This window comes from Hyla sarda (assembly GCF_029499605.1).
Source record: "Hyla sarda isolate aHylSar1 chromosome 1 unlocalized genomic scaffold, aHylSar1.hap1 SUPER_1_unloc_10, whole genome shotgun sequence".
NCBI classification, from domain to species: domain Eukaryota; kingdom Metazoa; phylum Chordata; class Amphibia; order Anura; family Hylidae; genus Hyla; species Hyla sarda.
The window spans coordinates 304005-330033 of NW_026607571.1; the positions used below are offsets into that span (position 1 = coordinate 304005).

The 26029-nt window shown below is 44.5% G+C and overlaps 1 protein-coding gene across 1 annotated transcript in view; it reads right to left on the reverse strand.

Annotated features, from left to right (window-relative positions):
* Positions 1–12387: 12387 nt before the first annotated feature.
* LOC130297936 (zinc finger protein 260-like) overlaps positions 12388–26029 on the reverse strand; it is a 35004-nt gene continuing 21362 nt past the window's right edge. Inside the window, exons 7-9 of the mRNA XM_056550789.1 lie at positions 16173–16264; positions 15935–16043; positions 12388–14651 (exon numbers count right to left, since the gene is read on the reverse strand). Coding sequence (XP_056406764.1) covers positions 13807–14651; positions 15935–16043; positions 16173–16264 — 1046 coding nt within the window. The 3' untranslated portion in view covers positions 12388–13806. The remainder of the gene's footprint in view (positions 14652–15934; positions 16044–16172; positions 16265–26029) is intronic.

Below are 26029 nucleotides of genomic sequence, written 5' to 3' on the forward strand. Positions count from 1 at the left end.
ATAAGCCGATCCGAATATATTAATTTCACCCCAAAAACCCAAGAAAAGTTATTGACTCGACTATAAGCCTAGGGCGGGAAATACATCATCCCCCCCATGTCATCATCCAGACCCCCGTCATCATCCCCCCCCCCCCCCCTTCATCAGTTATCTTCAACGTTCCGACCTCCAGATGTTGCAAAACTACATCTCCCAGCATGCTGTCCGGGCATGCTGGGAGTTGTAGTTTTGAAACCTCTGGAGGTCCGCAGGTCGAAGACCAATGCGGCCTTCGTCATCATCCAGACCCCCCATTAGTTTTCCACTCCCCTCGGTGGGAAGGAAGGGTGAGCTGGTCCGGGCCATCTATGCTGCAGGGACCGTCCGGTGGGGAGGGTTAGTCGTTCCGGGCTGTCCATTTTCACCAGGGGGGGGGGGGGCCTCTTCTCCGGCCCCGGACTAGTGACATTGCCTTGACAACGACGCACAGGGACGCGCATGAACGTCCCTGTGCGTCGTCGTCAAGGCAACGTCACTAATCCGGGGCAGGCCCGGAGCGCGGAGAAGAGGGTCCCCCCCCCCCCCCGGTGAAAATGGACAGGCCGGAACGACTAACCCTCCCCACCGGACGGTCCCTGCAGCATAGATGGCCCGGAGAAGCTCACCCTTCCTTCCCACCGGGGGGAGGTGAGTAGAAAACTAAAGGGGGGTCTGGATGATGACGAAGACCGCAGTGGTCTTCAACTTGCGGACCTCCAGATGTTTCAAAACTAACTCCCAGCATGCCCGGACAGCCGATGGCTGTCCGGGCATGCTGGGAGTTGTAGTTTTGCAACATCTGGAGGTCCGCAGGTTGAAGACCACTGAGAAGGGATTGACAGGCGGAGAGTTCACGCGTGTATAAGCCGAGGGGGGCGTTTTCAGCACGAAAAATCGTGCTGAAAAACTCTGCTTATACTCGAGTATATACGGTAATTAACCCCTTAAGGACCAAGGACGTACCGGTACGTCCTTGGTCCTGCTCTTCTGATATAACGCGGGGTTACACAGTAACCCCGCGTCATATCACGGCGGGCCCGGCGTCATAGTGAAGCCGCGACCCGCCTCTAATAGCGCGCAGCGCCGATCGCCGCGCCGCGCGCTATTAACCCTTTAGCCACGCGCTCAGAGCTGAGCCGTGCGGCTAAAAGTGAAAGTTCCCGGCTAGCTCAGTCGGGCTGTTCGGGATAGCCGCGGCTAATCGCGGCATCCCGAACAGCTGACAGGACAGCGGGAGGGCCCCTACCTGCCTCCTCGCTGTCCGATCGCCGAATGACTGCTCAGTGCCTGAGATCCAGGGATGAGCAGTCATGCGGCAGAATCGTTGATCACTGGTTTCTTATGAGAAACCAGTGATCAGCATAGGAGATCAGTGTGTGCAGTGTTATAGGTCCCTATGGGATAACAATGATCAGTATAAGAGATCAGAGTGTGCAGTGTTATAGGTCCCTATGGGATAACAATGATCAGTATAAGAGATCAGTGTGTGCAGTGTTATAGGTCCCTATGGGATAACAATGATCAGTATAAGAGATCAGTGTGTGCAGTGTTATAGGTCCCTATGGGATAACAATGATCAGTATAAGAGATCAGTGTGTGCAGTGTTATAGGTCCCTATGGGATAACAATGATCAGTATAAGAGATCAGTGTGTGCAGTGTTATAGGTCCCTATGGGATAACAATGATCAGTATAAGAGATCAGTGTGTGCAGTGTTATAGGTGCCTATGGGAGCTATAACACAGCAAAAAAAAGTGTAAAAAAAAGTTAATAAATGTGATTTAACCCTTTCCTTAATAAAAGTTCAAATCACCCCCCTTTTCCCATAAAAAAAATAAAACACCATGTAAATAAAAACAAATATAAACATATGTGGTATCGCCGCGTGTGTAAATGTCCGAACTATCAAAATATATCATTAATTAAACCGCACGGTCAATGGCGTACGCGCAAAAAAATTCCAAAGTCCAAAATAACATATTTTTGTTCGCTTTTTATATCATGAAAAAATGAATAAAAAGTGATCACAAAGTCCGATCAATACAAAAATGGTAGCGATAAAAACTTCAGATCACGGCAAATGAGCCCTCATACCGCCCCATATGCGGAAAAATAAAAAGTTATAGGGGTCAGAAGATGACCATTTTAAACCTATACATTTTTCTGCATGTAGTTATGATTTTTTCCAGAAGTCCGACAAAATCACCTATATAAGTCGGGGATCATTATAACCATATGGACCTACAGAATAAAGAGAAGGGGTCATTTTTACCGAAAAATGTACTACGTAGAAATGGAAGCCCCCAAAAGTTACAAAATGGCGTTTTTTTTTCTTCAATTTCGACGCACAATGATTTTTTTTTTCCGTTTCGTTGTAGATTTTTGGGTAAAATGACTGACGTCACTGCAAAGTAGAATTGGTGGCGCAAAAAATAAGCATCATATGGATTGTTAGGTGCAAAATTGAAAGGGTTATGATTTTTAAAAGGTGAGGAGGAAAAAACTAAAGTGCAAAAACGGAAAAACCCGTGGTCCTTAAGGGGTTAAGGAGAAGGCCAGTGCTGAATAAATGTCTGATCCCTGGGGGTCCGATCGCTGGGCCCCCGCGTGATCTCCCATACAGGGCCCCAACTCGGCCAGGCTGAGCTGTTGTGTGTGATGTTTCGCTCACAGCAGGTCAGCTGGTACAGACACGCCCCCTCCATTCGTCTCTATGGGAGAGGCAGAGACACAGCAGTCGGACCCCCCCCCCCCCCCCCACGATCCTGCGGATAGAGGATAAATGGTTTAGCACTGACTTACTGAAAGGTGTCATTACAAAGTACTATTGGTCACGCAAAAAACAAGCCCTCACATGGGTGTGTGGATGGAAAAAAAGTTACGGCTCTTAGAACGCGAGGAGGAAAAAACAAAAACACCAAACAAATAGGTCAGTGATACAAGACGTTTATTGGGGACATAGACTGAGAATTACAAAACAAGATCCTGAAAAGACAATTCCATGTGAGGATTGGGAATATGGCGGCGTAACATGAAGAGTTCCCCCGCCCGAGTACCCTAATAATATGGGGGGGGGTAAGATGTTCTGAGGCAGCTGACACAGCCCCAGTGTGAGTGAGTGAGTGTGTATTGTGAGCGGAGTGACTCCTAGGATGACCACTAACATGGGGGTATGAAGTGAACGCTGGTCAGAGGGGAGATCGGGAACAGCTGTAGCCAACTATCAGGGGGCAAAACCCTCAGCGGACACCAAGGAGTCACTGTAAGACCTAATCTGAGCGAGTGTCACCGCGCGTAATGTCCTGGGAGAATAAAGCGTCAGAACATGATGATCCCATACTGAGAGGATAAAACATCAGACATGAGCCTGAACATCTCACCAGTGACCGGTCGTCTGGTGGAGGCCTGACCGCCATTAGTCTTCTGAACATCTTACCAGTGACTGGTCGTCTAGTGGGGGCCTGACCGCCATTAGTCTTCTGAACATCTCACCAGTGACCGGTCGTCTGGTGGGGGCCTGACCGCCATTAGTCTTCTGAACATCTCACCAGTGACCGGTCATCTGGTGGGGGCCTGACCGTCATTAGTCTTCTGAACATCTCACCAGTGACCGGTCGTCTGGTGGGGGCCTGACCGCCATTAGTCTTCTGAACATCTCACCAGTGACCGGTTGTCTGGTGGGGCCCTGACCTCCATTAGTCTTCTGAACATCTCACCAGTGACCGGTTGTCTGGTGGGGCCCTGACCGCCATTAGTCTTCTGAACATCTCACAGTGACCGGTCGTCTGGTGGAGGCCTGACCGCCATTAGTCTTCTGAACATCTCACCAGTGACTGGTCGTCTGGTGGGGGCCTGACCGCCATTAGTCTTCTGAACATCTCACCAGTGACCGGTCGTCTGGTGGGGGCCTGACCCCCATTAGTCTTCTGAACATCTCACTAGTGACTGGTCGTCTGGTGGAGGCCTGACCGCCATTAGTCTTCTGAACATTTCACCAGTGACCAGTCGTCTGGTGGGGGCCTGACCCCCATTAGTCTTCTGAACATCTCACCAGTGATCGATCATCTGGTGGGGGCCTGACCGCCATTAGTCTTCTGAAAATCTCACAGTGACCAGTCGTCTGGTGGGGGCCTGACCGCCATTAGTCTTCTGAACATCTCACCAGTGACCGGTCGTCTGGTGGGGGCCTGACCGCCATTAGTCTTCTGAACATCTCACCAGTGACCGATCGTCTGGTGGGGGCCTGACCGCCATTAGTCTTCTGAACATCTCACCAGTGACCGGTCGTCTGGTGGGGGCCTGACCGTCATTAGTCTTCTGAACATCTCACAGTGACGAGTCGTCTGGTGGGGACCTGACCGCCACTAGTCTTCTGAAAATCTCACCATTGACCGGTCATCTGGTGGGGGCCATTAGTCTCCTGAACACCCTTAAATATGGTCTTCATTGGGTAAACAGTATATGACCCCACAATATATGGAGGTTGTATATACAGTATATGGCCCCACAATATATGGAGGTTGTATATATACAGTATATTACCCCACAATATATGGAGGTTGTATATATACAGTATATGGCCCCACAATATATGGAGGTTGTATATATACAGTATTTGGCCCCACAATATATGGAGGTTGTATATACAGTATATGGCCCCACAATATATGGAGGTTGTGTATATATATACAGTATATGGCCCCACAATATATGGAGGTTGTATATACAGTATATGGCCCCACAATATATGGAGGTTGTATATACAGTATATGGCCCCACAATATATGGAGGTTGTATATACAGTATATGGTCCCACAAGATATGGAGGTTATATATATACAGTATATGGCCCCACAATATATGGAGGTTGTATATACAGTATATGGCCCCACAATATATGGAGGTTGTATATATACAGTATATGGCCCCACAATATATGGAGGTTGTATATACTGTATATGGCCCCACAATATATGGAGGTTGTATATATACAGTATATGGCCCCACAATATATGGAGGTTGTGTATATATACAGTATATGACCCCACACTATATGGAGGTTGTATATATACAGTATATGGCCCCACACTATATGGAGGTTGTATATATACAGTATATGGCCCCACAATATATGGAGGTTGTGTGTATATATATATATATATATATATATATATATATACAGTATATGGCTCACAATATATGGAGGTTGTATATATACAGTATATAGACCACACTTTGGCCATCCTAGTAAAGAAGTTGATGTCGCGCCTGTTGGGGAACGCCCACTTTCTCCTGCCTGGAGCTCACACCATGTGAGCAAGGGGAAAGGTATGATACAAAACAAAAGCAGGGGGCCCAGCACTTCAAAGAATGCAACTTTATTGATGAAAATGACACACGTACAGGTAGAAGTCAGGCGCGTTTTGAGCGCGGTGACCGAGGAAGAGCACATGCGCTCGAAACGCGTCTGACTTCTACCTGTACGTGTGTCGTTTTCATCAATAAAAGCTGCATTCTTTGAAGTGCTGGACCCCCTGCTTTTGTTTCGTTCTGTGGTGTGTGTGTGGCCGGGCACGGGTCCGTGCACCAATTTGGGAGAGGTGAGCAGAATCCTGTATCTTCTTTGCAAAAGGTACGATACACAGCTTTTAAAAGCTCAGACATTTTTTTTTTTAACAGCAGGAGGGGTGTTAGAAGTAGTCAGGGAATATAATGTGAGTTAGATTAGAAAATATGGTTTGATGACAGGTTCTCTCTAAGGCAGCTATCCCTGCAGTTCCCTGGGCCCAGATGCCCTCTAGGGAGTTACGATTAGAGTTGTTAAGTAATTGAGATGGGTCCCAGGTGTCAACGTAGACAGAAAGATTGTCCTTTTCCCAAAAGTCTAAACTTCCCTTAGATGGTGGTTGGAAGAGTCCAATCTAACCCGGGGCTTCGATTGAAGGTTGTAGCCCCCTGTAATAGTGACTAATGACGCCAGCCCTTGGGGGCTCATATGGGAGAAGATATGGAATATGTACCTTCCTCAGGCCTCTCTCTAGACTTCAATAAGCCAAATATTGCATCAATCCTGGACTTTCTGCAGAAGGAGCTAAGGGCGGTTACCCTCAAGGTTCAGGTTTCAGTCCTGGGTGCCCGGTTTAATCATCACATTCCAAATATACAAAGAAAGGAGGAATGGCACTCACCGCTTACTGTAATTTCTTATCTTTTATTCTTCATAAAGTGCAGGTGCTTTAAAAAGGCATTTCACCCGGCCGGGTGTGGACGCCAGTGCGCGTGCTACAGGTAACAATTGTTTCGCTCTGGCTTGAGCTTCAACAGACCTTCCCTTTCCCATGCTCCTTCATTCCTTATAACACGTCATGAAGGATCCACGGGGCGGGGATTACAAGCACAAAAGGTTAAAAACAATGCAAAGTGCAAAAAACACATACAGTTAAAACCAAAAACTAAGTAACTACAGAAATAATCCTAAATCAATCCTGTCATTTAATCCTCCTAACTCTTGTGCACCAGTTTTCAAAATCCACTTTGCTTCAATCTCACGGAGGATTTTTTCATTATCTTTACCTTGAGTACAAATTAACCTTTTAATTCCCATAAATTTCAGAACGCTTGCATCTCCATTGTGTGCCGAATTAATATGTTCTATTAATCTTGGGGAACCTTTTCCTGATTTTATTGACCAGGTATGTTCCCGAAAACGTGTATTTAGTGCACGAATAGTGCTTCCTATATAAAATCTCTGGCAGGTGCAAACTCAAGGTAAAGATAATGAAAAAATCCTCCGTGAGATTGAAGCAAAGTGGATTTTGAAAACTGGTGCACAAGAGTTAGGAGGATTAAATGACAGGATTGATTTAGGATTATTTCTGTAGTTACTTAGTTTTTGGTTTTAACTGTATGTGTTTTTTGCACTTTGCACTGTTTTTAACCTTTTGTGCTTGTAATCCCCGCCCCGTGGATCCTTCATGACGTGTTATAAGGAATGAAGGAGCATGGGAAAGGGAAGGTCTGTTGAAGCTCAAGCCAGAGCGAAACAATTGTTACCTGTAGCACGCGCACTGGCGTCCACACCCGGCCGGGTGAAATGCCTTTTTAAAGCACCTGCACTTTATGAAGAATAAAAGATAAGAAATTACAGTAAGCGGTGAGTGCCATTCCTCCTTTCTTTGTATATTTGGATTTTGGATACTCTTCGTCTTCATAAGGAATTGAGCACCACTAACTGTTATGAGACTGACCTGGTTCATATAGGAGTCACGGGAAGCTTGGCAGTGCCGGCCAGCTTTTTCTAATCCAAGTTGGGGTTAATCATCACATTGCTGACCACCGCTGGATAGTGAGGTTTTTTAGGTTAGTCAAGAGGCTTCAGTTGTTTAGAATTTTACCCTTCTCCCCCTTGAGGTTTACCTACTGTCCTTTAACCCCTTGGGGACGGAGCCCATTATGACCCTAAGGACGGGAGTATTTTTTGCAAATCTGACCACTGTCACTTTAAGCATTAATAACTCTGGGATGCTTTTACTTATAAATTTGATTCCGAGATTGTTTTTTCGTGACATATTCTACTTTATGTTAGTGGTAAATTTTCGGCTATACTTGCATCCTTTCTAGGTGAAAAATTTGAAAATTTCATGAAAAATTTGAAAATTTTGCATTTTTCTAACTTTGAAGCTCTCTACTTCTAAGGAATATGGATATTCCAAATAAATTATGTATTGATTCACATATACAATATGTCTACTTTGTGTCTCCATCATAAAATTGACGAGTTTTTACTTTTGAAAGACATCAGAGGCTTCAAAGTTCAGCAGCAATTTTCCAATTTTTCGCAAAATTTTCTAAATCGGAATTTTTCAGGGACCAGTTCAGGTTTGAAGTGGATTTGAAGGATCTTCTGGTTAGAAATACCCGATAAATGACCCCATTATAAAAACTGCACCCCTCAAAGTATTCAAAATGACAATCAGTAAGTGTGTTAACCCTTTAGGTGTTTCACAGGAATAGCAGCAAAGTGAAGGAGAAAATTCAAAATCTTCATTTTTTACACTAACATGTTCTTGTAGACCCAATTTTTGAATTTTTACAAGGGGTAAAAGGAAAAAAATCCTCTCAAAATTTGTAACCCAATTTCTCTCGAGTAAAAAAATACCTCATATGTGTCTGTCAAGTGTTCGGCGGGTGCACTTGAGGGCTCAGAAGCGAAGGAGCAACAATGGGATTTAGGAGAGTGAGTTTTTCTGAAATGGTTTTTGGGGGGCATGTCACATTTAGGAAGCCCCTATGGTGCCAGAACAGCAAAAAAAAAACACATCGCACACTATTATGGAAACGACACCCCTCAAGGAACGTAACAAGGGGTACAGTGAGCCTTAACACCCCACAGGTGTTTGACAACTTTTTGTTAAAGTCGGATGTGTAAATGAAAAAGAAATATTTTTCCACTAAAATGCTGTTTTTTCCCCAAATTTTACTTTTTTACAGAGGGTAATAGGAGAAAATGCCCCCCAAAATTTGTAACCCCATTTCTTCTGAGTATGGAAATACCCCATATGTGGACGTCAAGTGCACTGCGAGCGAACTACAATGCTCAGAAGAGAAGGAGCGCCATTGAGCTTTTAGAGAGATAATTTGTTTGGAATGGAAGTCGGGGGCCATGTGCATTTACAAAGCCCCCCGTGGTGCCAGAACAGTGGACCCCCCCCCACATGTGACCCCATTTTGGAAACTACACCCCTCACGGAATGTAATAAGGGGTGCAGTGAGCATTTACACCCCACTGGCGTTTGACAGATCTTTGGAACAGTGGGCTGTGCAAACAAAAAAATTAAATTTTTCATTTTCACAGACCACTGTTCCAAAAAATTTGTCAGACCCCTGTGGGGCGTAAATGCTCACTGTACCCCTTATTACATTCCGTGAGGGGTGTAGTTTCCAAAATGGGGTCACATGTGGGTATTTATTATTTTGCATTTATGTCAGAACCGCTGTAAAATCGGCCACCCCTGTGCAAATCACCAATTTCGGCCTCAAATGTACATAGTGCGCTCTCACTCCTGAGCCTAGTTGTGCGCCCGCAGAGCATTTTACGCCCACATATGGGGTATTTCCGTACTCAGCAGAAATTGCGTTACAAATTTTGGGGGTCTTTTTTTCCTTTTACCTCTTGTGAAAATAAAAAGTAAAGGGCAACACCAGCATGTTAGTGTAAAAATTTTTTTTTTTTACACTAACAGGCTGGTGTAGCCCCAACTTTTCCTTTTCATAAGGGGTAAAAGGAGAAAAAGCCCCCAAAATTTGTAGTGCAATTTCTCCCGAGTACGGAGATACCCCATATGTGGCCCTAAACTGTTTCCTTGAAATACGACAGGGCTCCGAAGTGAGAGAGCGCCATGCGCATTTGAGGACTAAATTAGGGATTGCATAGGGGTGGACATAGGGGTATTCTACACCAGTGATTCCCAAACAGGGTGCCTCCAGCTGTTGCTAAACTCCCAGCATGCCTGGACAATCAGTGGCTGTCCGCAAATGCTGGGAGTTGTTGTTTTGCAACAGCTGGAGGCTCCGTCTTGGAAACACTGCTGTACAATACATTTTTCATTTTTATTGGGGGGGACAGTGTAAGGGGGTGTATATGTTGTGTTTTACTCTTTATTATGTGTTAGTGTAGTGTAGTGTTTTTAGGGTACATTCGCACTGGCGGGTTACGGTGAGTTTCCCGCTAGGAATTTGCGCTGCGGCGAAAAATTTGCCGCAGCTCATACTTGAAGCAGGGAACTTGCTGTAAACCCGCCAGTGTGAATGTACCCTGTACGTTCACATGGGGGGGGGGGGGGCAAACCTCCAGCTGTTTCAAAACTACAACTCCCAGCATGCACGGTCTGTCAGTACATGCTGGGAGTTGTAGTTTTGCAACAGCTGGAGGCACACTGGTTGGAAAACCTTCAGTTAGGTTCTGTTACCTAACTCAGTATTTTCCAACCAGTGAGCCTCCAGCTGTTGCAAAACTACAACTCCCAGCATGCACGGTCTGTCAGTACATGCTGGGAGTTGTAGTTTTGAAACAGCTGGAGGCACACTGGTTGGAAAATACTGAGTTGGGTTCTGTTACCTAACTCAGTATTTTCCAACCAGTGTGCCTCCAGCTGTTGCAAAACTACAATTCCCAGCATGTCTGATCACAGAAGGGCATGCTGGGAGATGTAGTTATGCAACAGCTGGAGGTACGCAACTACAACTCCCAGCATGCCGAGACAGCTGTTTGCTGTGTGGGCATGCTGGAATTTGTAGTTTTGCAACATCTGGAGTGCTACAATTTAGAGACCACTGAACAGTGATCTCCAAACTGTGGACCTCCAGATGTTGCAAACTACAACTCCCAGCATGCCCAGACAGCAAACAGCTGTGTGGGCATGCTGGGAGTTGTAGTTTTGCAAGATCTAGAGGGCAGTATAGAGATCACTGTGCAGTGGTCTCTAAACTGCAGACCTCCAGCTGTTGCAAAACTACAAATTCCAGCATGCCCACACAGCAAACAGCTGTCTGGGCATGCTGGGAGTTGTAGTTTTGCAACATCTGGAGGGCTACAGTCTAGAGACCACTATAGTGGTCTCAGACTGTAGCCCTCTAGATGTTGCTAGGCAACTACTCACAGGCTTCCGTCGCATCCGGGAGCCGTCCTCTTCTGCCGCACGCCGCCGCAGATCTCCGTCGCCGCCGCCGATCCACGTCGCTCCGCTGCCTCCGGAGGGGTAAGTGGACTCCAGCGCCGCTCCTCTTCGTTTTCCCCGTTCTGCCCCGCCTATTGTGGGTGGGCAGGACGGGGAAAACGAAAGTAAAACCCTCCGCCCCAGATCTGCTATTGGTGGTCGCGTCTAGACCACCAATAGCAGAGATAGGAGGGGTGGCACCCATGCCACCTCACTCCTATCGCTTTAGGGGGATCGTGGGTGTCTTAGACAACTGCGATCCCCCTTCTATTCCGGGTCACCATAGACCCGTAATGACCCGGAATCGGCGCAAATCGCAAGTGTGAATTCACTTGCGATTTGCGCCGATCGCCGACATGGGGGGGTCTAATGACCCCCCTGGGCATTTGCACGGGGTGCCTGCTGATAGATATCAGCAGTCACCCCGGCCCGGTCCCCGCCCGGCGCGCGGCGGGGGCCGAAATTCCCACGGGCGTATGGATACGCCCTTCGTCCTTAAGTACCAGGACGCAAGGGCGTATGCATACGCCCTTTTATCCAGGAATTTTTTTTAATATATAATATATATATATATATATATATATATATCTCAACTGGCTCCAGAAAGTTAAACAGATTTGTAAATTACTTCTATTAAAAAAATCTTAATCCTTTCAGTACTTATGAGCTTCTGAAGTTAAGGTTGTCCTTTTCTGTCTAAGTGCTCTCTGATGACACCTGTCTCGGGAAACGCCCAGTTTAGAAGAGGTTTGCTATGGGGATTTGCTTCTGAACTGGGCGTTTCCCGAGACAGGTGTCATCAGAGAGGACTTAGACAGAAAAGAACAAACTTAACTTCAGAAGCTCATAAGTACTGAAAGGATTAAGAATTTTGTAATAGAAGTAATTTACAAATCTGTTTAACTTTCTGGAGCCAGCTGATATAAAAAAAATTAAAAAAAAGTTTTTTCCTGGACTACCCCTTTAATTCCCGATGTAAGGAGCCTTTTGAGCCAATCTCTTCCATCCATCTACAGGTTCGAGCTCAGAAGACGCTTTTCTAGTTCACCTCAGCCCGTAGAGTGGGGGGGGGGGGGGGGGGGGGCTGGTGTATCTATCCTCTAGAGGGCCCTACACAAGAAATCTTCATGATAGGATTATCCTTAGGCGTGATCCTTCCTTTCTTCCCTTGTCTCAGGAGGTAGTCCTCCCATTCTTCTCTGATAATCCGGCTACTGATAGGGAGAGAGAATTCCCCAGGTTAGATGTCCGTAGATGTGTCACAGTTCCTCAACCCAGGATTTTACAAAATTAGACATTTTGTTTGTACAGGTATCGGCCCAAATGGGGGGGGGGGGGGGTCATGTAGAAGATATTCTGTAGACACATTAGACAAGCCATATCTATGGCCTACATTTCAGCAGGTATATCCCCCTCCGGTGATCTGAGGGCTCACTCATCTCAAGCTGTTGCCTCCTCTTGGGCAGAGAGAGAGATCCTCAATTCAACAGATTTGCAGAGCGTCTACTTAGTCTCTGCAACAAATATATGGGACCTGTCTATCTCACTCCTGACCCACATGAACCAGTTCTCCCAGTCACCTACAAGAGCGCTATCCTGACTGATGGACGGGATTGGTTACCCCCCACTTCACTCATGTCTCTTCCCTATACACAGGTCCATACTGATCAGTCTGCTCCTCCATTTACAGAATTGTATCAGACCACGTCAGTCGCTGTACAGTTCTGTAAATCAGAGAAGACATCACACCCCATACACACTAATAACACCGCATCACATGACTAATCCCATTATAAGAAGAATTCTAACACAATATGACCAAAATCCTGTGTGTGACCCCGGCCTAAGGGTTATTGGTGACAACACAGAAGTGTCCTGATCCTGATAGGACAGAAGTGACACATGAGATACAATCAGTAATATTTCTAATGGAAATGAGGCCGAGGTAATACATAGTAATCACCAATCATTATCATCCATAGAAATCATCCAATCATACTGTAGTGTAGAGCTACAAGTCACTACTAAATGATACACAATAGCATTACATATTACTTCTCATTACCGTTATTTACCTACAAAGGTCACATGACCCCAGGTGCTGATGACCAAGAGATGATGTTGGCTTTAACTTCTGCTTAGGTTTCATTATGAAGTTTATTCGAGGGTTAATTCTCACAACAAAACTTAGAAACATCACATTTTACTGTCACCTGAGATCTCAGATTTCCATTCTCCATATTATTATATTTTTTATAATTTCATCTATCAGTCTCCAGTGTGACTTCTTTCATGTCTAGAAAGTAATAATTTACTTATAAAATATTTACCACATTCTGAACATTAAAGGGGTGCTCCGGAAAAGTCAAGAGAAATAAAAATGCCCCAAAAGTTACCACAATACCTCTTCTGCGTCCCCTGTAATTATCAATGTGATTTTACCAGCTACTGTGGCCCCAGATGTCTCCTAAATATACTTTTTCCTTGCTTGAAGCCCAAACTACAACTCCCAGCAGTCAGTGCAGCTCTGTGTAATGGCTGCCAGCCAATTGCTTTTACTATCTTTGTGCATGCTGTGTTGTTGTAAACAAACTGTACATGTTTTTTTCTTTCAAACTATCCTTCCCTCCCAGCAAAAAAATCATGCTTTTCTCTGAATGGCGGCAGTCAGCGATTAGATCTACAGAAGGAAAAGAGAATCCTCATGCTGAGGTGTGACTGAGAATCTTCACTGGGCTGCTAGCAAGATTCTCACAAAGGGAGGGGAGGAGGAGCTGTGGCCATGAAGACAGAAATCACGTGGTGTTTGTCTTCCAGGAGGGTGGGGGCTAGTCTTAGTGAGGGGTTTGCAGAAAGTCAAGCAGGATCTGATAATGACGTCTTTCTCTCACTCCCTGCATGTAAGTGACAGCTGAAAGAGGGAAACTGCTCTATATAGCTAATGAATGATATGTAGATAAATGCATAGTTTGGTGAGAAAGAAATGATGGGCTATGGGTTTAGTTCCCCGAGTACCCCTTTAGAATATGGCTTCTCTCCTGTGCAACGTCTCTCATGTAAAAGATCTGATTTACTTATGAAACATCACCCACATTCTGAACATGAAAACATGAATATTGCTTCTCTCCTGTGTGAATTCTCACATGTACAACAAGATCTGATTTTCTTTTAAAACATTTTCCACATTCTGAACACGAATAGGGCTTCTCTCCTGTGTGAATTTTCTCATGTTGAGCTAGGTTTGATTTCTGTATAAAACATTTTCCACATTCTGAACATGAATACGGCTTTTCTCCTGTGTGAATTCTCTCATGTATCACAAGATCCGATTTCCGTATAAAACATTTTCCACATTCTGAACATGAATACGGCTTCTCTCCTTTGTGAATTCTCTCATGTTTTAAAACATCTGCTTTTCTTGTAAAACATTTCCCACATTCTGAACACGAATATGGCTGTTCTCCTGTGTGAATTATCTCATGTTTAACTAGATTTGATTTCTGTATAAATTTTTTACCACATTCTGAACATGAATATGGCTTTTCTCCTGTGTGAATTTTCTCATGTATAACAAGCTCTGATTTCTGTATAAAACATTTCCCACATTCTGAGCATGAGTATGGCTTTTCCCCTGTGTGAATTCTTCTGTGTGTAAGAAGACTTGATCTTCTAGTAAACTCTTTCCCACATTCATCACATTGAATTCTTTTCCCCCCTTTCTGATCTGTCCTTGTGGTAACAATGTGTGGTTGGTCAGGAGAAGGTTCCTCATGATCAGGTGGATTATTACAGGATAGATCTGGATGGACATTAGGGGTAAGGAGGTCTTCTCCTGAGGAGCGCTCCATCATATCTTCATCTTCTCCTTTATCATTCAGGGATAACATGAAGTTTCCCTCAGAATTCTTACTGGGATTTTCTGTTGAGGTAAAAACGTAATTTTATTGGGCCGGAAACACATTAAATGATTTCTTCTTTTTGGGTCACTTGTGGTTTTGGCTCTAAAAACTGCATCAAAACTGCCAGAAAAGCTGCATGTGTGATTCCAGCCTTAAGAAGATAAATGTCCATGAGACAAAGCTGAGATGTGCGGGAGAACTCATGGACACGACAATGATCTGTATAACCTAATGGCTGCACCGTCACCACATCTCAATCTTATATATATCATCTATAGGATGGAGGGGAATACACTGAGGGATCTTATCAACCACCATCTGGAATAAAGGTTCCCAGGACCTTGTTGGCTCCATTGTATTAAGACGTCAGGTGATTCTAAGGGAAAGAGGGTCCGATCCTGTAATATAATGGGGGATCTGATGAAGTGGCCCCTGAGTTCAGGGAAATGTCGGGGCCAATCCATGACTATACAACCCTTGTGGATGGTGCGCTGTCCTGCCGAGAGTCATAGAGGAAACAGACACCATGAAGAGATAAATAGGACACAATACTTGGATAAGGACTAATGTCAGAACGTCCGTCCACAGGTATCAGAGGAGCCGGGGTGTGAGCAACAAATATACATTACCCCTCCTCCACCACCCGAAATGTTCTCACAGGAGGGGCCCATAGAGTCATGCTGCTTGTGCCAAATTCTACACCCCCCCCCCCCCCCCCCCATCAGCACGGGGCCCCAGAGATTATTATCCATTATTACTTACCTGGGACAACACCTCCTGGAATTATTACATACCTGGGACAACACCTCCTGGAATTATTACATACCTGGGACAATACCTCCTGGAATTATTACATACCTGGGACAACACCTCCTGGAATTATTACATACCTGGGACAACACCTCCTGGAATTATTACATACCTGGGACAACACCTGGAATTATTACATACCTAGGACAACACCTCCTGGAATTATTGCATACCTGGGACAACACCTCCTGGAATTATTGCATACCTGGGACAACACCTCCTGGAATTATTGCATATCTGGGACAACACCTCCTGGAATTATTACATACCTGGGACAACACCTCCTGGAATTATTACATACCTGGGACAACACCTCCTGGAATTATTACATACCTGGGACAACACCTCCTTGAATTATTACATACCTGGGGTAACACCTCCTGGAATTATTACATACCTGTGGTAACACCTCCTGGAATTATTACATACCTGGGGTAACACTTCCTGGAATTATTACATACCTGGGGTAACACCTCCTGGAATTATTACATACCTGGGGTAACACCTCCTGGAATTTCCTCCTTCACTTCCCTCATACACGGGTGATGGCCCCTCATCCTCTCTTCTTCATCCTCCACTTTATTATTAGTCAGATCTCCCCCCTGATGTGAAATATAGAACAATTCACTACAATACAGCAGACAGGAGGAGCAACAGAGACCCCCAAAATCTATCCCCACATCTATGACTGCAGGACCCCCCTATAGAGATATAGGATCAGCCTCATCTACCTGATGCTTCTCTGGGACATTTCCCTCTGGACAGTCCTGGGAATACAGAGGGCGGGGACACCTCTCGGGTGGATTTCTATCAATGACTCCATCTGTAGGGAACACACAGGAAATGAATACATCAGTGTTTTCTACAAATCCTCTATGACGGCCTTAGGAATTACATCTTTGGTCCTTGAAGGGACAAGAAAACACATGAGATGTAGAGAGCCCCTCCCCTCAGATCATCACCGGTGTATTATAACTGGTCACCATTGGTCGTGCTCATAAGGAGGGGAATATTCTGAGTGTTTGGTGGATTCTTATAAACTGTTTTACCATAATGTCTAATCCTATATTCCTCCCCTCATCTCTATGACGGCCCGGTAGGAGACCATGTGATGATGAAGGGTCGGATCACAGTCTGTAGAATCTTCCTTTTATTATTTTCTCTTCAGATAACTTGTGTAGTTTGGCCCAAGTAGCTGCAGATTTGCTCTATTAAAGCCTCCGCTCTTCCGGCCCATGATGGTGCCATGGCTCTCGTAGGGCACCCCTTATACTCCGTGTCCCCGGCTTCTCTCGTAGGGCACCCCTTATACTCTGTGTCTCCGGCTTCTCTCGTAGGGCGCCCCCTATACTCTGTGGTCCCGGCTTCTCTCGTAGGGCGCCCCCTATACTCTGTGTCCCCGGTTTCTCTCGTAGGGTCCCCCCTATACTCTGTGGCCCCGGCTTCTCTCGTAGGGCGCCCCCTATACTCTTTGGCCCCGGCTTCTCTCGTAGGGCGCCCCCTATACTCTGTGGCCCCAGCTTCTTTTGTAGGGCGCCCAATATACTCTGTGGTCCCGGCTTCTCTCGTAGGGCGCCCCCTATACTTTGTGGCCCCGGCTTCTCTCATAGGGCGCCCCCTATACTCTGTGGCCCCAGCTTCTCTCATAGAGCGCCCCCTATACTCTGTGGCCCCAGCTTCTCTCGTAGGGTGCCCCCTATGCTTTGTGGCCCCGGCTTCTCTCATTGAGCGCCCCCTATACTCTGTGGCCCCAGCTTCTCTCGTAGGGCGCCCCCTATACTCTGTGGCCCCAGCTTCTCTCATAGAGCGCCCCCTATACTTTGTGGCCCCAGCTTCTCTCGTAGGGCGCCCCCTATACTCTGTGGCCCCGGCATCTCTCGTAGAGCGCCCCTATGCTCTGTGGCCCCAGCTTCTCTCGTAGGGCGCCCCCTATACTCTGTGGTCCCGGCTTCTCTCGGGCTCCATATCATCTTTGGATTGACCAGAGGTTCAGACACCTTCATATATTTCCGTTCTTCTTACGTGAAGTGAGCGGCTTCTTCTCTGGAATTTCCTGGGTTATTGCAGAACGATGGTGATAAAATATCTTCAGACCCATGGTAGATTCCAGGAAAGATTAAAGGATGGAATTAAAAGGGGTACTCCGGCCCTAAGACATCTTATCTCCTATCCAAAGGATAGAGGATAAGATGTCTCACCGCAATCTTGTATTCGCCACTCACCTGTTTGAGCTGCACGTGCCAACTCACAAACAGCTGGGTGGCAACCATGGACGTCACGACTCCGCCCCGTGTGATGTCACGCCCCGCCCCCACTATGCAAGTCTATGGGAGAATTGCATAGTGGGGGGTGACGTCATATGGGGCGGAGTCATGACAGCCTTCACGCCCCCTCCCATAGACTTGCATAACGGGGGGTGACATCATATGGGGTGGAGTCTGATGGCCGTCAAGCCCCCTCCCATAGACTTGCATAGCGGGGGGGGGTGATGTCACACGGGGGGTGGAGTCGTGGCGGCCGTCCCGCCCCCTCCCATAGACTTGCATAGCAGGGGGTGACGTCATATGGGGCAGAGTCTGATGGCCGTCACGCCCCCTCCCATAGACTTGCATAGCGGGGGTGATGTCACATGGGGGCGGAGTCGTGATGGCCGTCACGCCCCCTCCCATAGACTTGCATAGTGGGGGCGGGGCTTGACATCACAAGGGTTTAGATTCCACTTAGGCACCGGATCCTATATTTTTTGGACTGATTCTACTAACAAACTTCTGGATCCACCCGGATCCCTGATCTGCTATGGCCATCTTTTTAGTGCCCCCGAACAATCTTCTTATAGGGGAAAATGGACAATCCTTCTAGTCAATGGGGAGAGTAAAGTTCACCAGTTTCCCATAGCAACCAATCAGATCGCTTCTTCTATTTTTCAGAGGCCCCTTTCAAAATGAAAGCAGCGATCTGATTGGTTGCTATGGGCAACTGCTCATCTTTTCCTGTAGACAGGTTTTAATAAATCTCCCCCATAATCTTTTGGATCATATTAAGAGAAGTTGTGTGGGAGGAAACATATAAGTCAGTTTGAACTTTCAGGGTCTGGAGAAAGTTTTCCACCTGTTTGTTCCTTCTGGTCGCAAAATGGCCGACCTGATGAATTCCCCAATTTAATGTTATTTCCCTGAAGATCTTTTTCAAGTTCAATGTCAGGTTGTTAACCCCTTAAGGACCGGAGGTTTTTCCGTTTTTGCATTTTCGTTTTTTGCTCCTTGCCTTTAAAAAATCATAACTCTTTCAAATTTACACCTAAAAATCCATATGATGGCTTATTTTTTGCGCCACCAATTCTACTTTGTAATGACGTCAGTCATTTTGCCCAAAAATCTATGGTGAAGCGGGAAAAAAAATCATTGTGCGACAAAATTGAAAAAAAAACGCTGTTTTGTAACCTTTGGGGGCTTCCGTTTCTACGTAGTACATTTTTCGGTAAAAATGACACCTGATATGTATTCTGTAGGTCCATACGATTAAAATGATACCCTACTTATATAGGTTTGATTTTGTCGGACTTCTGGAAAAAATCATAACTACATGCAGGAAAATTAATACGTTTAAAATTGTCATCTTCTGACCCCTATAACTTTTTTATTTTTCCGTGTATGGGGCGGTATGAGCGCTCATTTTTTGCGCTGTGATCTGAAGTTTTTAACGGTACCATTTTTGCATTGATAGGACTTATTGATCACTTTTTATTCATTTTTAAATGATATAAAAAGTGACCAAAAATGCACTATTTTGGACTTTGGAATTTTTTTGCGCGCACGCCATTGACCGAGCGGTTTAATTAATGATATATTTTTATAATTCGGACATTTCCGCACGCGGTGATACCATATATGTTTATTTTTATTTACACTGTGTTTTTTTTTTTATTGGAAAAGGGGGGTGATTCAAACTTTTAATAGGGGAGGAGTTAAATGATCTTTATTCACTTTTTTTTCACTTTTTTTTTGCAGTGTTATAGCTCCCATAGGGACCTATAACACTGCACATACTGATAATTGTTATCCCATAGGGACCTATAACACTGCACACACTGATCTCTTATACTGATCATTATTATCCCATAGGGACCTATAACACTGCACACACTGATCTCTTATACTGATCATTGTTATCCCATAGGGACCTATAACACTGCACACACTGATCATTGTTATCCCATAGGGACCTATAACACTGCACACACTGATCTCTTATACTGATCATTGTTATCCCATAGGGACCTATAACACTGCACACACTGATCATTGTTATCCCATAGGGACCTATAACACTGCACACACTGATCTTCTATGTTGATCACTGGTTTCTCATAAGAAACCAGTGATCAACGATTCTGCCGCATGACTGCTCATCCCTGGATCTCAGGCACTGAGCAGTCATTCGGCGATCGGACAGCGAGGAGGCAGGAAGGGGCCCTCCCGCTGTCCTGTCAGCTGTTCGGGATGCCGCGATTAGCCGCGGCTATCCCGAACAGCCCGACTGAGCTAGCCGGGAACTTTCACTTTCACTTTTAGCCGCGCGGCTCAGCTTTGAGCGCGCGGCTAAAGGGTTAATAGCGCGCGGCGCTGCGCGCTATTAGAGGCGGGTCCCGGCTTCACTATGACGCCGGGCCCGCCATGATATGACGCGGGGTTACTGTGTAACCCCGCGTTATATCAGAAGAGCAGGACCAAGGACGTACCGGTACGTCCTTGGTCCTTAAGGGGTTAAAGGGGTTATCCTGGAAAAAAAACAACATATATATATATATACTGGCTCCAGAAAGTTAAACAGATTTGTAAATTACTTCTATTAAAAAATCTTAATCCTTTCAGTACTTATGACCTTCTGAAGTTGAGTTGTTCTTTTCTGACTAAGTGCTCTCTGATGACACGTGTCTCGGGAACCGCCCAGTTTAGATGCAAATCCCCATAGCAAACCTCTTCTACACTGGCCGGTTCCCGAGACAGGTGTCATCAGAGAGCACTTAGACAGAAAAGAACAACCTTAACTTCAGAAGCTCATAAGTACTGAAAGGATTAAGATTTTTTAATAGAAGTAATTTACAAATCTGGAGCCAGTTGATAAAAAAAAAAAATAATATATATATATATAGTTTTCCTGGAATACCCCTTTAAAGGGATATTCCCCTTATATATATTAACCGGCTCCAGAAAGTTAAACATATTTGTAAATTACTATTAAAAAATCTTAACCCTTCCGAGCTGTTCTGGAGACACTTCCCTTTGCTTGTCTCAGGACCTGTCCAGAGTAGGAGCAAATTCCCATAGCAAACCTCTAATGCTTCGGACAGTTTCTGAGACAAGCAGAGGTGTCAGCAGAGAGCACTGTTGTAAGAAAGAAAAGAACAACTCAACTTCAGCAGCTGATTAGTACTGGAAGGGTTAAGCTTTTTTTTTTTTTATAGAAGTAATTTACAAATCTGTTTAACTTTCCGGAGCCAAAAGTTTTTTCCCTGGAATACCCCTTTAACCTCATGAGGACGCAGGGCGATGAATCAGGACTCCTGCTGTGGGGATGACCCTAACGGCACCCACTCCGCACCTGTTCCGGAGGGCGAGAGCGGGTGCCGGGAGTCCTCACCTGGGGGAGGTAAAGCTGGCCCCCTGCTGTTGCTTGGCAACAACTCCCAGCATGCACAAAAGGGCATGCTGGGAGTTGTTGTTATGCAACAGCATAGAACCTGGGGTAACACCTGGTAGTTTGTGCATGCTGGGGAGTTGTAGTTTAGCAACAGCTGGAGGCACATTTTTGTGCCTCCAGATGTTTCATAACTACAACCCCAGCATGCACGGACAGCCAAAGGGCATGTTGGGAGTTGCAGTAGTGTGCCTCGAGCTGTTGCATAACTACAAGTCCCAGCATGCCCTTTGGTTGCCCGTGCATGCTGAGAGTTGTAGTATTGCAACAGCTGAAGGCACACTGGTTGCGAAACACAGTTTGTTACTTAACTCATTGTTTTGCAACCAGTGTGCCTCCAGCTGTTGCAAACTACAACTCCCAGCATGCACTGATAGACCGTACATGCTGGGAGTTGTAGTTTTGCAACAGCTGGAGGCACACTGATTGCAAAACACTGAGTTAAGTAACAAACTCCCAGTGTTTTGAAACCAGTGTGTCTCCAGCTGTTGCATAACTACAACCCCCAGCATGCACAGGAAACCAAAGGGCATGTTGGGAGATTTAGTAGTATGCCTCCAGCTGTTGCATAACTACAAGTCCCAGCATGCCCTTTGGCTGTCTGGGCATGCTGAGAGTTGTAGCTTTTTGCAACAGCTGAAGGCACACTGGTTGCAAAACACTGAGTTTGTTACCTAACTGAGTGTTTCACAACCAGTGCCCCTCCAGCTGATGCAAACTACAACTCCCAGCATGCACTGATAGACCATACATTCTGGGAGTTGTAGTTTTACAACAGCTGGAGGCACAATGGTTGTGAAACAATGAGTTAAGTAACAAACTATCAGTGTTTTGCAACCAGTGTGCCTCCAGCTTTTGCATAAGATCTTCAGGACACACATTGCCACATCCCAATCCATCCAAAATATTAAATATTCCTCACGTCTGGTCAGGAACACTCCATGGATGGTCCAGCACATCAAAGAATGCAGCTTTATTCAGATTGACAGCGCACGTACGGGTACACGCATGCACTGGAAACATGTCTGACGTCTACCTGTACGTGAGCTGTTAATCTGAATAAAGCTGCATTCTTTGATGTGTTGGGGTCCACGGCGTCTCGTATACCAGCAACACCTTGGAATGAAGCTCAATTCAAACCTCTATAACCATTGATTCTATCCAAGTGTGTGACGATAAGGGGTTGTTCCTTTTTGGGCACCTATAGCAAACAATACCCACCATAACCATAGACACAGCGTAACATGTCCATTCAGCATTATACTCACATTCTCCTGGGTTTTCATTCCAGCTTTGTCTGTCATGGAGGCTTCAGATTCAATTTGGGCGACTGGTTATCTCCAAAAAACCTCTTCAACCCCTTAAGGACCGGGGGGTTTTCCATTTTTGCACTTTCGTTTTATTTCCTCCTTACCTTTTAAAAATCATAACCCTTTCAATTTTGCACCTAAAAATCCATATGATGGCTTATTTTTTGCGCCAACAATTCTACTTTGTAATGACGTCAGTCATTTTACCCAAAAATCTACAGCGAAACGGGGAAAAAATCATTGTGCGACAAAATTGAAGAAAAAATGCCATTTTGTAACTTTTGGGGGCTTCCGTTTCTACGTAGTAAATTTTTCGGTAAAAATGCCCCCTTATCATTATTCTGTAGATCCATACGGTTATAATGATCCCCGACTTATATAGGTGATTTTGTCGGACTTCTGGAAAAAATCATAACTACATGCAGGAAAATTTATACGTTTAAAATTGTCATCTTTTGAACCCTATAACTTTTTTATTTTTCCGTGTATGGGGCGGTATGAGGACTCATTTTTTGCGCCGTGATCTGAAGTTTTTATCGGTACCATTTTCATAATGATCGGACTTTTTAAACGCTTTTTATTCACTTTTTTATGGTATAAAAAGTGACCAAAAATAGTGGACTTTGGAATTTTTTTGCGCGTACGCCATTGACCGTGCAGTTTAAATAATTATATTTTTTTTATAGTTCAGACATTTACGCACGCGGCGATACCACATATGTTTATATTTATTTTTATTTAAATGTTTGTTTTTTAATGGGATGATTTGGACTTTTAATTGATCTCTTATACTGATCATTATTATCCCATAGGGACTATAACACTGCACACACTGATCTCTTATACTGATCATTATTATCCCATAGGGGGCTATAACACTGTACACACTGATATCTTATACTGATCATTGTTATCCCATAGGAGACTATAACACTGCACACACTGATCTCTTATACTGATCATTATTATCCCATAGGAGACTATAACACTGCACACACTGATCTCTTATACTGATCATTATTATCCCATAGGGACTAGAACACTGAACACACTGATCTCTTATACTGATCATTGTTATCCCATAGGGACCTATAACACTGCACACACTGATCTCTTATACTGATCATTATTATCCCATAGGGACCTATAACACTGCACACACTGATCTCTTATACTGATCATTATTATCCCATAGGGGGCTATAACACTGCACACACTGATCTCTTATACTGATCATTGTTATCCCATAGGAGACTATAACACTGCACAAACTGATCTCTTATACTGATCATTGTTATGCCATAGGAGACTATAACACTGCACACACTGATCTCTTATACTGATCATTATTATCCCATAGGGACCTATAACACTGCACACACTGATCTCTTATACTGATTATTATCCCATAGGAGACTATAACACTGCACACACTGATCTCTTATACTGATCATTGTTATCCCATAGGGACCTATAACACTGCACACACTGATCTCTTATACTGATCATTGTTATCCCATAGGAGACTATAACACTGCACACACTGATCTCTTATGCTGATCATTATTATCCCATAGGGACCTATAACACTGCACACACTGATCATTGTTATCCCATAGGGACCTATAACACTGCACACACTGATCTCTTATACTGATCATTATTATCCCATAGGAGACTATAACACTGCACACACTGATCTCTTATGCTGATCATTATTATCCCATAGGGACCTATAACACTGCACACACTGATCTCTTATACTGATCATTATTATCTCATAGGGATCTATAACACTGCACACACTGATCTCTTATACTGATCATTGTTATCCCATAGGAGGCTATAACACTGCACACACTGATCTCTTATACTGATCATTGTTATCCCATAGGGACCTATAACACTGCACACACTGATCTCTTATACTGATCATTGTTTTCCCATAGGGACCTATAACACTGCACACACTGATCTCTTATACTGATTATTATTATTATCCCATAGGGACCTATAACACTGCACACACTGAGCTCTTATACTGATCATTATTATCCCATAGGAGACTATAACACTGCACACACTGATCTCTTATACTGATCATTATTATCCCATAGGAGGCTATAACACTGCACACACTGATCTCTTATACTGATCATTGTTATCCCATAGGGACCTATAACACTGCACACGCTGATCTCTTATACTGATCATTGTTATCCCATAGGGACCTATAACACTGCACACACTGATCTCTTATACTGATCATTGTTATCCCATAGGGACCTATAACACTGCACACACTGATCTCTTATACTGATCATTGTTTTCCCATAGGAGGCTATAACACTGCACACACTGATCTCTTATACTGATTATTATTATTATCCCATAGGGACCTATAACACTGCACACACTGATCTCTTATACTGATCATTGTTATCCCATAGGAGACTATAACACTGCACACACTGATCTCTTATGCTGATCATTATTATCCCATAGGGACCTATAACACTGCACACACTGATCATTGTTATCCCATAGGGACCTATAACACTGCACACACTGATCTCTTATACTGATCATTATTATCCCATAGGAGACTATAACACTGCACACACTGATCTCTTATGCTGATCATTATTATCCCATAGGGACCTATAACACTGCACACACTGATCTCTTATACTGATCATTATTATCTCATAGGGATCTATAACACTGCACACACTGATCTCTTATACTGATCATTGTTATCCCATAGGAGGCTATAACACTGCACACACTGATCTCTTATACTGATCATTGTTATCCCATAGTGACCTATAACACTGCACACACTGATCTCTTATACTGATCATTGTTTTCCCATAGGGACCTATAACACTGCACACACTGATCTCTTATACTGATTATTATTATTATCCCATAGGGACCTATAACACTGCACACACTGATCTCTTATACTGATCATTATTATCCCATAGGAGACTATAACACTGCACACACTGATCTCTTATACTGATCATTATTATCCCATAGGAGGCTATAACACTGCACACACTGATCTCTTATACTGATCATTGTTATCCCATAGGGACCTATAACACTGCACACGCTGATCTCTTATACTGATCATTGTTATCCCATAGGGACCTATAACACTGCACACACTGATCTCTTATACTGATCATTATTATCCCATAGGGACCTATAACACTGCACACACTGATCTCTTATACTGATCATTATTATCCCATAGGGGGCTATAACACTGCACACACTGATCTCTTATACTGATCATTATTATCCCATAGGAGACTATAACACTGCACACACTGATCTCTTATACTGATCATTATTATCCCATAGGAGACTATAACACTGCACACACTGATCTCTTATACTGATCATTATTATCCCATAGGAGACTATAACACTGCACACACTGATCTCTTATACTGATCATTATTATCCCATAGGAGACTATAACACTGCACACACTGATTGCCAGCACTGTTCACTGCCAAAGCTATAGTTTGGCATTGATCAGCGTTATCGGCGGTCGATTGCTCAAG